This window comes from Eupeodes corollae, chromosome 1 (genome assembly GCF_945859685.1).
Source record: "Eupeodes corollae chromosome 1, idEupCoro1.1, whole genome shotgun sequence".
Taxonomy (NCBI): Eukaryota; Metazoa; Arthropoda; class Insecta; order Diptera; family Syrphidae; genus Eupeodes; species Eupeodes corollae.
The window spans coordinates 7,258,859-7,274,466 of NC_079147.1; the positions used below are offsets into that span (position 1 = coordinate 7,258,859).

At 37.1% G+C, this 15,608-nt stretch overlaps 1 protein-coding gene across 1 annotated transcript in view; it reads left to right on the forward strand.

Moving 5' to 3' along the window:
- The window catches only part of LOC129938786 (yemanuclein), a 32,551-nt gene extending 20,031 nt beyond the window's left edge, over positions 1-12,520 (forward strand). The window contains exons 2-8 of the mRNA XM_056046538.1: positions 1,271-1,483; positions 1,548-2,289; positions 2,354-2,498; positions 2,565-2,804; positions 10,126-10,212; positions 10,281-11,505; positions 11,571-12,520. Of these exons, the coding sequence (XP_055902513.1) occupies positions 1,271-1,483; positions 1,548-2,289; positions 2,354-2,498; positions 2,565-2,804; positions 10,126-10,212; positions 10,281-11,505; positions 11,571-11,678 (2,760 nt within the window). The 3' untranslated portion in view covers positions 11,679-12,520. The remainder of the gene's footprint in view (positions 1-1,270; positions 1,484-1,547; positions 2,290-2,353; positions 2,499-2,564; positions 2,805-10,125; positions 10,213-10,280; positions 11,506-11,570) is intronic.
- Positions 12,521-15,608: the final 3,088 nt, after the last annotated feature.

Genomic DNA, 15,608 nt, shown 5'->3' on the forward strand with positions numbered 1-15,608 from the left:
CAGAGGAGTTTTGATAAAAAGATGATTATCTTTGAATACAACCGTGTTGCGCTTTAAAATAACCTAACAACGAATTCGCTTTAGATATTATGAAATTAACGTGTTCTGTAAAAGATAAATTTGTGTCAAAAATGACACCAAGGTCTTTTATTCGTTTACTACTGAAAGACTTTTATAACCGATATTTAAAAGTGAACAATCGAACTGAATGTCACATTAGGTGATGAACAAAAGGTTTTAAATAAAGTAAAGGGAAAGCTTGTAGCTAACCAAGGCCTAGCAACTTACAACTCGCAACCATTTCTGTGTGTGAGTAATATGAGGCAAGGAGGGAGTGGCGAATCCGAACGACTAATTTTAGATGCAAATTACGACAAGACTTACTCTTCGGAAATTTAAAAATTTATCGCAATTGACAGTAACCTTGGAAAAAAACTTTCTAGGTGGCACAGTTTGAAGCTAGCTCATGTCAGACCTACGCACTGTCCATCCAAAACCATAGAAATTTCTAGAATTATTGTTAACATAAACGTCTTTAATGATTAAAAATAATGTCGAAAGCCTCCATCTCACGACTCGCATGAAATAATGCAACTCATGAAATTGGTGACCACTTTCCAGCCAATAGCTTCAATTCTTGTCTCAACCGAATCTTATATAGAAACAGATGAAGCTCGTATAATACATACCTAGTTGTTGTGAATGACGGTGGCGATCCGACTTAAGCGGACTCGATGTCTTGCGCTATTGCTACGTTTATTGGTTATCAAATGTTTCTCTGGTAACTGGCTTTCATGTCCACCGCCGCAAAACACATTATTTCGTACGAAACTTTTGCAACGTTTTAGCGACACTCTTCGCACTTTTAGGACGTTTTTACTATTGTTACGTGTTGTTCAACTAGAAACCGAATGCCAAAAACCGCATTGCAATGTCAAAAGATAAGAAAAATTAAAAAGTTCTTTAAATGTAGGCATCTGCTTTTTTACCAAAACAATCAATTACTCGTTTTGCAACTCATTACCTAAAGTTTATATGTAATGTAATCCCAACCAACAAACTTAAAGCGAGACTTAAAACTCAAAACCTAAGTCAAATTGTCCTAGAGAATCAAAAATGATCGTATGAATACGTATACTTTATAGTCATAGGGTCTTCAAACAACTTTATACTAGTTTTTGTCTTGCTTACTATCACATTTATACCAAAGCTCATAAATTTAACTTATAATTGTACCCTTCAATTTATATCGATTGTTTTTGTTTTACAGAAAAAGCTGAAGAAGCTTAAAAACAACAAACAAAATGGGTTTTCGGATCCATTTGAAGACAACGATGATGATGTTGCTCGAATAGCTAAAGAATTAGAAAAGAAGTACGGAACTGCCTATGCCAGTGGAAGAGGCCGAAGCAAAAAGGACGATTTCTGTGATATCGGCCTTGGATATGATGAAAATGACTCCTTTATTGACAACACAGAAGCGGTAAGTTGAATTAACACTAATATGTCAAAATAGAACAACTAAAAACCAACTTTTTCTTTTGTAGTACGATGAAATTATACCAGAAGAGGTTGAGACTGTGGAAGGAGGTTTTTATATTAATTCCGGTGCATTAGTATTCAAGCACCTTTCGAGTACGGAAAAAACAGATGAAATAATCAAAATGCCAAACAAAACACGAAAGAGAGCATTATCGTCATCTTCAGAAGAATCTGGATCGTCTGACGATGAAAAAGATGGCGACAAAGAAACCGATGGACCAACAGCAATAACCGCAGCATCAACTTCCGCAGTTGCCAATCCCCAACAAAGTGCAGCTTCTAAAGTGAGCACTAGTAGTAGTAGTAAGCAAAAGACTGCCCTTCAATCGGAGAAACGCCATAAGACCTCTTCCGACAAGGAGAGCAGCGATAAAGAGAAATCATCAAAGAGTAAATCATCAGCAGCAAGTTCAACAGCAACATCGTCAGTTAACTCTTTGGCCTCTGGATCGCCCAAGAATGAAGACATACTTTCAGAACCAAGCTCAAAAGACAAAGATAAAGACAAGTCGCGTGTGGATCGAACGGTTAAGACAACAACTGTAAAAGATATGCTCAAAGCAAAGAGAGATAATTTCCTGAAGATGCAAGAAGAAGAACTGAAGACTAAAACATCAAATGGCGATGCTAAGGCTGCAACATCCACCGAAGATGCGTCAGGGTCTGACTCGTCGAGCGACGAAAGTGACTCAACTCAAGAACCCAATGCAAAGAAGTTAAAGAAAGGCTCTGAAGAAGATAGTGATAGTAAGTCTGAAGCATGAATTGCTTTCTTACAATTTGATATTTAACTATTTTCGTTTTAATTTAGAATTGCGTCCCAGCGATACAGCGTTACCAGACCTTGCCGATGAACTTTTGAGGGACGTACAAAACATAAAAGATACTGCCAAAGCTAGTAATCGGACTGGCAAAAAATTCCAATTTGATGAAAAACTTACTGATATATTTTTGAGGTTTTTATTTGATTAGAATCTTGCAATGGAAAATGTTGTGAACTAAAATTATTTATTTTCTTCCAGTGTTGACGAAAGATGTTTGTGTTTGGATAAAAATATTAGAAATAATGTTTTTGCGCATTTGGAATATCAACTTTCACTGCCCAAATATTTTCTATTGCGAAAAGCTAAGCAATTGCGAATCAATCAAGAAAAGACAAAAACCAAAAAGGCTTTTGTGAAACTTCGAAAGGCAGTCGCTGAAATTATGCAAAGTATTAATCAACAGTATCAGGCAAATGTAACAAAATACGAAGAGTTTCAGTGAGTATTTGGTGTATTATGTAATTCGATTTCTTTCAGTGTTTTCCCTTTCAATGTAAAACTTTAACGGCAGTGAATGATAAGATTTACCGATTGAAATTTATTAGTTAAAAAACTTTATTAAAGCCGAGCAACCAACACTCTTAATTTGTTTCTCCCCTCTTATCCTAATAAATACACAATCTGTTCGTGTCAAGCAAATTGAGTAAGATAGAGAGCTTCTAGGGGGACGAGGAAGAAAGTAGTGACGGATTTTCAGGATCTTCAACTGGTCACTATGTTCCATCGTAGTTGATATCTATCAAAAGCTTTAAACAGAGTACAAAGTTGTTTTGGACAGATTCAAATCTGAAATCCAAAGATAAATGTCCCCGAATCTCTTCTTCACTTTTATAAAGTATCTCCTGTTTGCAACTTGTAAATCAATTAATTATTTCGTCGAAGAAAGTCCTTTAAGCTTTTCATATTCATTAGAAGACTTACAACCCCTATCTTTGGATTTGGAATTGCAACGAAAAGGCCTCAAGATATATTGGTTTCTCTCCTTATGATATTACTAAAATTAACAAAACTTCCAACTACCATCTCTCGGTCTCCTTCAAGTTCTCCTATCGATTCAGTGAGATTCGGTAAGTTGCTGACCTTGAATCAAAGGTGAAAACCTTTGAAACTTCTATAAGTAAAGCTTTTAGAGTCTCTTGCCCAGTTAAATATAGCCGTAAAACCCTTCATTCTTCCAGTCTTAGGAAAATGACGAGGACAATTTTCAATATCTGCCACAAACATAAGTTTTACCAACCGTATAAAGACTCTTAAAATTTACAAACAATCGAAGACATAAAGGACTCCGCAAGGCTCAGCAAAGTTTTATCGAAGGAACATTGTAATCCTTCATTTCTAAAAAAGCCTGATGGAACCTGGACAGCCTCTCCAGCCGAATCTCTTGAGCTACTGATGAAGACGCACTTTCCGGGTTGCGAGAGTGATAACCCCGAATCGCTTGAAACCACAGAGCTAAACGTAGCTCATGTGGAGCAAGTCAATTCCGTTATAACCAGAGAAAATATTTTGTGGGCCATCAATACTTTTTCTCCATATAAATCCCCAGGCATGGATGGCATACTGCCAGTTATGCTTCAAACGTTGCATGATGTGCCAGCTCCATGGCTGAAACAAATTTTCAAAGGATGCCTCCTTCTTAAACATGTACCCATGTCGTGGAGACAGGTCAAAGTATTTTTTATTCCGAAAGTGGGTAGGCGAGGTCACGAATCCGCGAAGGATTTCAGACCAATAAGCTTAACATCTTTTGTGCTTAAAACCTTGGAGCGCATTCTTGATTACCATATTAGAGAAATCCTAGTTGGACGACCTCTCGAAAGCTCTCAGCATGCTTATCTTAAGGGCAAATCTACGGAGACTGCCCTCCATGAGGTAGTGCGTACTGTAGAACAAATAATCCATTATAAAGAATTTACTCTTGCCACCTTCCTAGACATAGAATATGCTTTTAACAACGTCCTTACAGAATCCATAGAAGTTCGGTGTAGAAGACTTCATTCGAGAATGGATTATTTTCATGCTCAGTGGTAGAAAGATTCGAACCTCTCTAGGCAATACAATCACAACAAAACACGTGAGTAGGGGAACACCCCAGGGTGTTGTTCTTTCGCCTCTTCTATGGCTTCTGGTCATGGATACAATTCTCGTTAAATTAGAGAGATGAGGAGTGAAGGCGGTAGCCTACGCGGATGATTTGGTGCTATTGGTGTCAGGAAAGTACACCTCTGTGATTAGTGAAATCACGGAGTCAGCTTTGAAGAAAGTTAGCAACTGGGCCACTAGTTGTGGACTAGGAGTTAACCAAAGTAAAACTGAACTGTTGCTCTTTACCACCAAAACTAAAGTACCGCCCTTCACGCTACCTCGACTCAATGGTCAAATCCTATCATTGTCTTCCAGTGCAAAATATTTGGGAGTTATACTTGACCCTAAACTAAACTGGAAACTAAATATTGTAGTACGGGTTAAGAAGGCCTGTGTCGCCTTCTACGCCTGCAGCAAAACTTTCGGCAAGAAGTGGGGACTTCAGTCGGATTTTATGGACGTACACAGCCATAGTACGCCCTATCTTAACATATGGTTCGATTGTGTGGTGGCCTGCTCTTAGCAAAGCCTATAACATTAATAGGCTAAAGAAGGTTCAGAGAACAGCTTGCGTGGGCACCACAGGAGCCATGCGTACTTGCCCAACGGACGCCTTAAACGTTATTTTGGATCTTCTACCAATCGACCTTTTTATTAAATACATAGTTTCCTGCAGCGCTATTAGGCTGAAGGAATCAAATAGCTGGTTGTCAAAACCTTACGGTCACAGCAACACTACGAAATTAATTCCCTCAGATATTATCTCGGTAGACACTGACTACTGCGCTCGTACTTTAAACCTTAGTAAGGGTTTTAAGGTCATTTTCCCATCGAGAGAAGATTGGGATTATGACATCGTGTCGATAGATTTCGACACAACCATCTTTACTGACGGCTCAAAATGAAGTGCGGAGTTAGTCCTGGATCTTTTCTGAGTCCCTAAATGTAGCCAAATCCTTTAAGCTTCCTGACTTTGCTAGCGTTTTCAAGCTGAACTGCTGGCAATAAGGGAGGCATGTAAGATACTTAAACAAAACCCAAACCAAAACCGAAATGTGGCTATCTTTACAGACAGTCAGGCAGCTGTCAAAGCCATTAATTCGGCCATATCCTCATCTAAATTGGTCCAGCAATGTCGCGATGAGCTTGCGAGCCTGAATATTAACCTCGGTGTCACCCTGATCTGGGTTCCGGGCCGTAGTGGTATTGTGGTATTGTGGGAAATGAACGGACTGACGAGCTAGCCAGGCGAGGATCGGCCCTTCATAGCTCATTTGCGGAAATGGTTAACATTCCTTTTGGTATCAAAACGGCGCACTACAGCGCTAATTAGATCTCAGTCTAGGTTGCCTTGAAATCGCCATTTCTACCTACCTACCTACCATCTCTCGGGCAGTATTAATAAGAGCTTTTTGTACTTGCGTTTTTACCGTAAATTAAACGGAGTTTATTAGGGTTAGGAGGTAAGTTTCCGTTGTTTTACAACCAACCCAACTGAGGAAATCCGGAAAAAAAATAAAGCAAGTCAGGAAGACCAAATTTCTGCATGAGCAAAAATTACACCAACAAATATTGCAATGTCCCAAACGTAGTCTTTCGTAGATCTTTCGTTAAAAACATAAGCAATTATTCTACTTCCTCTGTTACTAGACTATAGAGAAAGCTTATTTCTTTGCTATACAGTTCGTCGCTGATTCAACGCTGCCAGTTGGTGTTATAACTCCGCCCGTTCTTGAGCGCGCTAGAAATTCTATGGAACTTATCTTTTTTCACACTCGTGGTGAAAGTCCTAATAGAACTCACTATACATTAATCCGCTGTGCCGGATTGTATCCCCGATTTTGTTTTGAGGAGGTGTTTTTCAACACCTGCAAAACCATTGCATAAGAGCGGATACAGTATTTGTCCAAAAAAGACCAATCTTCCATACCCTCTTATAATCGACCGACTGTACCTTCTTTACAAGGTCATGGAAGCGTCGATTAGGTATCAGTACAAGAAATACCTCGAAAATCGAAAGCTTCCTAATGATCGGCAGTACGGCGATCTCATAGTTCATCTCAGCAAACAGTTGAGCACATTTTTACATTACTTTGGAAAAAGTAATATTTTAAAAACTTTTGATATCGAAAATGTGTGCTTTCGGTTTTCATGAATGATAAAAGTAATACTGGAAGGGTTCAAGTCTGAAAAACAAATTAAATGCTGCTGTGCCCCAGAGCTCTGCTATATCTCCAAAACACTTTATAATTTTTACTAATGATTTTCTGTCTACAACTTCTAATTCAATACATTGTTTCGCTCACGATAGTGATCTTTGCTTTCCATATTCGTTTTCAGACTCACATCCCTGTTCTTCGAATGTAGAACTTGAACGACATAATATGATAAGATCCATATAGAATAAAAAACCACTTCCAATTTAATGCTTCAAAAACCCAATGATGTCTTGCATGTATTCCAAAAGCTGGAAAATCCAGCCACGTTAACCCTAAAGACCTATCAGCTTATCATCATTCCTTCTCAAAACTTTTGAACGTTTGATCGATATCCACTTAAGGGCAAGTATTGATAAGTCCCTCCTTTCAAAGGCTCAACACGCCTACAACGGCTCTACACAGTATAGTACGTACAATCGAATATTCCCTCCATCATAAAGAGTACACCTTAGTTGCCTTCTTAGATACAGAAGGTGCATTTAACAATGTCGACACATCTGCAATTGCACGTGTATTGACATCTCTAAAGGTAGATAAGTCGATCAGCCAATTGATTAATCAGATACTGATAAGCAGGATTATCAATTAAAAACTGAGCTATTTTACTGTGCAAAGGGGTGTCAGCAGAGGTACGCCACAAGGTGATGTCCTATCCCCTCTCCTCTGGAATTTAGTAATAAATGAATTACTAATTACTCTAGAAAGAGAGGGATACAGAATGTTTGCTTATTCGGACGATGTTGCTATTGCAGTAACGGGTAAACATCCCAATAAACTAAAATCACTCTTACAAAACGCTTTAAATAAGCGCATCAGATGTGCAAATCGGTGTGGACTAGGCGTTAACCCACAAAAAACCGACCTTATCCTCTTCACAAGGAAATACAAAGTCCCACTCATTGACCCTCCCCTTAGAAACGGTGTACCACTTAACTTCACTGAACAAGCAAAATACTTGGGTCTCATTTTGAATAAGAAATTAAGTTTTAAACCTAATATTCAAGACAGAATAAACAAGGCCGCAGTAGCCCTGTTCTCCTGTAAAAAGGCCATTGGTAATAAATGGGGCCTACAGCCCCGCATTACACACTGGCTATATATCTCGGTCATAAGGCCGATCCTTACTTATGGAGTAGCGGTATGGTGGACGGCGCTAAATATAGCGACAAATCGCGATAAACTCAGCAAAGTCCAAAAAACAGCCTGCCTGTGTATGGGAGGAGCACTTCCCTCTACCCCCTCCGCCTCACTTGATGTTCTGTTCCATCTAATACCGCTGGACATTTTAAGCAAGCAAACGGCTTCAAGCCTCCCACTATTTTGAACTCGTTCAAAACTATAAACAGTAATATTGACTACACCATACCCCATCCTCAGTTTAATAACTATAACTTCAAAGTGACTATACCTCCCAGGTCTTCTTGGGAGAATACATCATTTTTGAACGATGATCCTATAAACTTTTATACAGACGGATCAAAAACGGAGGCGTATACTCAGATAGACTTAACTTAGTCTCTCCTTTCGTCTACCCGATCATTGTAGCGTGTTCCAAGCTGAAATCCTGGCTATAAAAGAAGTCCTATCATGGCTTAGAGAAAACGTTATATCAACTTATGATATACGCATCTTCTCGGATACCCTAGCTAACTCACTAACAGCACTAAATTATCGATCATCTCTTACGGAGATGGCTACACAGTTCAACATTCACCTTTTCTGGGTGCCGGGCCATAGAGACAGTCCAGAAAATAGCAAAGCTGACGAACTTGCAAAAAGCGGAACAACTTTACCTCTGCTGGCACTCAATTCAAGCATAGGTATCCCCTTAGCTACATGTCAACTCATGCTAAAGCAAGATACCATAGAGAAAACAAACTTCAGGTGGAATAACACCACCACCTGTTTAGCGACAAAACTAATTTGGCCTCATCTTAGCGCCAGGCGCTCAAAACAATAAATCTCTCTGAGTAGATTGCACATTAGCTACGTTATTGGTGTCCTGACTGAGCACTGCTTGATAGGAAGGCATGCTCTTCGACTTGGAGCCCATGGAAATGATTTTTGTAGGAGTTGCATGGACTAGGAGGAGGAGCAGACAATCTCTCATCTTCTGTGCACATGTCATGCCTTATCACAAAGACTTAGCATCCACCTTGGAGACTACTACTTTAACGATACCAGCGATCTAAAAAATTCTGACATTATTTTTCTCATACGCTTCATTCGGAGCTCCAATTGGTTCGACGAGATAAGCTGATCAACTGATCCATGTGGTATCACAACGGACCATACTTTGGTCTAAGTGTGTTGGACTTCCCAACCAATAGTAACGTTAACATAACCTTGTATCGTCAAAGCGAGCTATATCCCAAATGCCATTATCAATTAGTGGTGGCACTTTCATCAATAAGACTAAACATCTCGATATTCTAGGAATGTGTGTCACTAATCACCTCTTGAGGAACGATAACGTAAACGATGTTGCCAAAAATGCCGCAAGATGTTTGGTTTCTTTAGGCGATGCAAGCAGTTTTTCTCCCCCTTTGATCTTGCTCGCTTATATATGTCCTGAGCTTAAGTATAATTCCTGCAACTTACTTAAGCTTCTTTCACAGAGTTGAACATAAAACATTAAAATTGATTGGTGATATCACCATTATTGGATCATTAACGTCGCTTAAACACTGTCATTATGTTTGTTATCTAACCCTATTTACCGTTATTTTAAAGGTTTATGCTCTGAGGAAATATTTAGCTGCATTCGTCTCGTTAAAAAGTTCAACCGTATATAATACTCTCGCTGCTAAGACTGCTCATCAGCATATCTTTGAGCCCAACTTCGGTCGTATTGTCAAATACGGAGATTCGTTCTTTAGCCGTACTACGCGAATGTGAAATGCTTTACCACTATCTGCCTTCCTAGTCATTGCAGTGTTCAGGAACTCAAAACCAATGTGCACCGACATCTTCTTAGTATCTACATAGTAAGGGTAGTAAAAATTGGTCGTCACTTGTGCAATGATAAAATATTCGATGTTTTTGAAACTACTACTATTACTATTGTTTGAATTTCTCCGAAGATGCAGTTGCATTCTGTCCTTAAATACATATATAGTCGCATTTCCATTAGTTTGCTCTTAAGCTTGATTGAGAACATACTGTCCAGTAAGAAAATTCTTTTTTCCGTCGAACATCAAGAATGTTGAATAAAATAAAAATAACTTCTTGGGAAAGGTCTTTAATAAGGAAAAATAATTAGTAACAAAGCCTAATTTTCGTGCACCTCAGCAATTTCAGCCTATAAATCCAATGTCAATTTATTTCAGTTCTTTGGCTTAAAACTCTATCAAGTCTGATATTAAGCTTTAACTTCTTCCTTTTGTAGTTTTCTAGTTTTGTTTAGGCAAATTAGATTTATTTTGTTTATGTGATCAATGTTATGTCTTCCTTAGATCTCTTCATCCTGGAGTGGACGTACATAAGTTAGAGAATGCTCCTAAAATGCCTAAAAAGAGATTCCAATGGAATGATAATTCAAGGTGAGAATTTATTTTGATTTAAAAACCCGAAAAAAGCTAAATAAAATAACAAATCTTTCCTTCTACAGGACTCTACTGTATGATCTCTATCAAGTGCGTTGGATGTCGTTTACAGTTCTGCGTACCCGAAAAGAATCATTCGAAGATTTTGTTACCAACTTCCTTAAAGACAAAGTCATCAATATTTGGCCAAGTGGTTGGATGAAATTGGACGAGCTGAAGCGAGAAATCGAAAAGAAGAAGAACGCACCTAAAAAACTAAAAGAGAACAAAAAACCCGATGAATCTCGAACAGCACTCAGTTCGACGGAAAAATCACAATTACTCAATCAAGAATCGGCTGTTTCCACAAGCAGCAAGTTATCAATCAACACCACTGACAACCATGCAACGGCGTCTTCAAGTGAATCCTCAAACGCCGCCAATCTTAAACCAAATGATATGACGAAACTGTTGCCGACGGCAGCGCACAGTAATGCTTCTGCTGAGCACTTGCATTCATCGAAGGCTTACTCCTCGTCCTCCGGAAAATTGCATCGTTCGTCGACGAGCAGTCCATTGAACCTTTGCAGTGGCCAAAGTCAAAGCGGCTCGAAGAGTGATAAATCCGCAAGTGGATCTGTAACCAATAACAACAATAACGCCAATCCAAACCAAAATCTAAATAGCAATAGATCATCCACCGGCACCGGTATTGTAAATATTTCCAAAAACCCTATTGATCTGGTTTCTCCCTCCAAACGAACTGATCACAGCATAAACAGCATAATGTCATCGCCATCGTCAACTTCCTCGTCGGTATCCACCACTCCGCAGCCGCAACATTCCGCCGGTTATCTGGGTAACTCACTGAATGTGGACAACAACACCCACGTGATTAATATTGATAACTTCAAATCCGCCTCTGAGATTATCAATACGTCCAACCAGCTCATCAACCACACCACCGGCAAGTCGCATTCGCTGAACGAACGTCAAAAAGGAGGTCGATCATCTGGTCTCGATATAAATTCGCACAACCACTCACCGTTGAAGGCGGAATTCATTCGTCGGGACAGTAGTAGCGAGTCGGATGGTGTTGAGATAGTAGGTGTCTACCAAGCTCGCAGTAGTTCCCACTCACTGCCCATTGTCAGCAAGAACAAATACAAGAAATCAAGCCATCACGGAAGTCGAAGCGATTCACCAGGTTTGCATGACAAACTCAAGACTGCCACCACTGTTCCCAAGAAATCACTCGAATGCACGGACTTAGATGTAAATAAAATAATGAAAGCTCTAAAAGAGCTTGAGGTTAGTCTTAGAGTTATGCATATCCGAAACTTTTTTGTAAATGATTGAATATTATATTGTTTTAGGAGCTGCAACAAACTGGCAACTTTGTGCCTGACATATCGGCTTTTACGAACAGTAATCACAATGCAAACACATCACCACTTGCCTACGGAAAGGACTTGACCCAATGACAAGAGTATTATAACCCCACGACAGCTGTTCTACTCTCATCACTCTATGAGAACTTTTCCTCGCGCCTTTAGGGCACGAACCAGTCACATGGCCCCTTTCAATAGAGGCAACCTACGATTAATGCGTCCGCAAAAGTCTAACAACCAACCCCCATCCCCCAAATTATTTTTGTTTAGAGTTAGTTTCTATCTATATCCTATACTTTCAGAGTTTGTGATTTTCTTTTTCTTATAATTTATAATTAACCGCATACAAATTATACATGAATTTCGCATTCCTTTCGCATACCCAATTATTATTATTTATTTTATTGTTTTGGTCCTTGTTGCGTTGGAAAAATCTAGAAGAATAGAGAAAAAGAAAAAAATGTTTTTAGTTATATTTCCGTGAGCATCTCGCTTTAAAAATATGTTTGTTATATCAAGAGAAAATTAATTAATTATTATTTAAAAATAAAACAAATTTATAAGATTATATTATACAAAGAAAAAATGATAAAAAATAAAGAGAAAAACAACAAAAAGAAAACAAATTGTAAAAGAGAAAAAGAAACCACTTCTTCAACTATGTAAAATGTTATGAAAATTATTTACTAAACATTAATACATTTTGTAAAGATATTTATAATTTAAGGAATAAAACATTTAAATGCATTAATCGTTTCCGATGTTCCCAAAAGACAAAAGTTATTTTGTTCAAAAGGAAAAAGAAAAAAGTAATTCTTGTCTGAAGGCAAACAAGCAGCACTTAAGTACTCCCAAGAAGAAATGTAACGTAGGACTATATCAAATATTTTGTTAATAAATTGTCCATGGAGGTGTAGTACATTGTAACCATGTAATTATTATGTTAATTATTCATGGTAAACAAAATATGCTTCATTGCAAAGTAAGATTTTAGCTGAAATAATGGAGGATTGTCATTGAAAATGGATTTTTCGAATTATTAGCACCGAGATCATATGAAATGTGATTTTCAAAGAAATACACCGATGAAATCTAGAAATAAACTGCAGTTTATCTTTTTCAGGAAAAATAGTGGTTGTTTCAAATAGGAAATATATTTGCAACTGGTTTGATTGACATTCAAACCTATTGCTAGTGTCAACTATCAATTGATAGATATTCAATTTCAATTCAAAAATAGATTTATTTACAAAAAATACTTGTACATTTAATCCTATCTATCATAAGGACATGGCTAAAAGCCGTCTATCTGCCAAGAACTATCAATTTTTGAGTACATTTACATCTTGAGTTTTAATCTAATTATTTCTTTTTTCTTTTAAATTTAATATTAATACTATAACACTAACACTCTTAGCATAAGTTTCAATTTGTTTTTTAAGTTCCTTTTTTTTATGTTTAAGTCGATTCATCTGATTCAAAAGTCTTCATCAATTATCATTTTTCGGTTACTTAGCAAAATTTGTTGATAGCTTCCCAGTGGGGACCGTTTAAAGCATTTTTCACTTCTTCGGATGACAAGCTTGGTTTCCCAAAGCAGCTCCTTCTGATGTCTTTAAATGCTGGGCATACTCCTACGGAATCTCCACGCTGTACCATGTTGCATATTAAACAAAAGAGTGGTAGATCACTTCTATGGGGTATGAACGGAAGCACCACTTCTCTTGCTCTAAAGATATATGAAATTTTTTGGGTGCTATGACTGTCCTTGTTTGTAAAGGGTTTCCTTCCATTGGGTTCTTGAGTCCCAGTTCAGTTGAAGAGGATAGTTGTAGCTCTCTGCTAGGTCCAGAATATCCTTATACCATAAGGTGTTATTGGTGACTGCAAAGTTAATAAGTTTCCGTCGTAGTCTATCTGCATCCATATTAATTGCTTTAAGTATATAGTTGATACTTAGTTTTAGGGTTTGAATAAATAAAGCGGACGTTCCTGTTTCAATCATCAACATATAATTCGGTGAAAATCCGGTTAGTTGTAATGTTCTACAAAGGTAATATCTTAACAGTTTTTCAACCGTATGAAAGTATAAGTGGCCCCATGCCTGGGCACCATAAAACAAAATGTATTTCGCTACTGCTTCAAAAACTTGGTATTTTGCACTTTTGCACTTACTTTGGAAACAATTTGGAAACTTCGATTGATTCTCTCGCAAATTCCCATTTTTCTGCTCTGGACGTTCTACCTCCATCACTTTTGGATATCATAATTTTTGATTTGCTAGGTTAAGCTCAAGGTCCCAAAGATTACAATATTCCGCAACTCAATTTATCATCATTTGCATAGATTCGGGTGATTACAATGCCGTCAACGTACAAAAGAGCCTTGATATGCATTCCTGCGAAAGTGATTCCACCTGAAAGGTGATCAGTTATGTCTTAGATGTAAAGGGCGAAAATTGATACACTTTATTTGCATCCTTGTCTGACTCCACCTTCTGTTGTAAACCACTCTGACAAATTGCTCCCGCACCATACAGCTGTTTAGTTTCATCGTACAAGTTTTCTAAGGTTTTACCAAATTTAAAAACCGGGTAAATTATTGCTTGCTTGAAACCAATCGGTACGATTCCAGTCCCAATATATTATTAAATGTTTCAGTTAGTGTGTTCTTGAATTCTGTTGAACTATATTTATAAAATTCCATGGGTATTCAGTCTAATCCTGGAGCTTTTAGCTCCTTCCCCTAACTAATGCTTCCTCAACTTCTGAGGTCGAGATTGGCTTATCTAAGTTTTCATTAAAATAGTTTGGTCTACTGTAGAGAAAATACGAATCCTTCATAGGTGGCAGAGTTGTAAAAACTGCAGTCTTTTTGGGACTGCAGTTAAGTCACGAATAAGACTTTTTTTAATTAGTCTTTTAACTTACAAAAGTACTTTAACTGCAAAAAAACAGTCAGCAGTCAGTACTTACTTTCTGACTTGGCAGTTAAAAAAAGCAGTTAATTGACTAAAAGTTAATTAACTGCAGTTTTTTTAACTGGTTTTAGTCTTTTTAGTCAGTACAAATTCTTTTGTACTGTGGTATTAGAATTTTTAGTCAGTAAGTCTTTTAACTGCAGTTAATTAACTTTAAGTCAATTAACTTTTTTTAGTCTTTTGACTTCTTTTAGTCGTTTGAAAGTATATTGTAAATCGAAAAACAAAGTAAAGAGATAAATATAAAAGTAAAATATGTACATCTGTATTTCTGTTTTTTTTTTTTCAAAAAGTTTGAATACTGATGCGTTTTGAAAACGCCTTTAAAGATGTGTTCAGATTTCATGTATAGTATGTATAATATATTGTTGTAATAATTAAACAATATTTTGTTTTTCCCAAATGATCTGATATCATTGTAATATGCTAATTCAGTCTTAGAAAGAAAAAAACATGATCAGATGCTTCTATTTCTTGCTTGATTGATATGTTACGGGTGGTAAGAAGTTCGTGTTTAATGGGCCTAAATTACCTCCAAATAAAGACATAATTCTTTTGTTTCAAAATTAAGTTGTAATCAAATAGTTTTTGAATAATTGATTATCAAATATTTATTCTTTAAAAAATGCCCTTCCCATCAAAGATTGTAAATGGACCCCCTCTCAAAAGGTCTATTCCCAATCTGCATGTGTACCGAATTAGCCTGTGCCTTTATAATATAAAACATTTTTTTTAAATAAACGGCAACAGCGACTATATGAATCTTAAAACCTTTGTGAAAAACAAATAAGAACAATATTACGACACCCTAATGTACTTACACGAGTCAGAGTTGTGAATTTAATTTAAAGTACAATATATGAGTTAAATAAATACTTATGTAATTAACCAATACATAAAAAAACAATTTAATCTGTAATGTTCAACATACAAGATTTGAACAATTTCACAGACAAAAAGAATTACATTTTACATTTTCCTTATTATTTTGTTTCAACAGAATAAACTTAACTTAATTATTGAAAGTATTTAAAAATATTTTT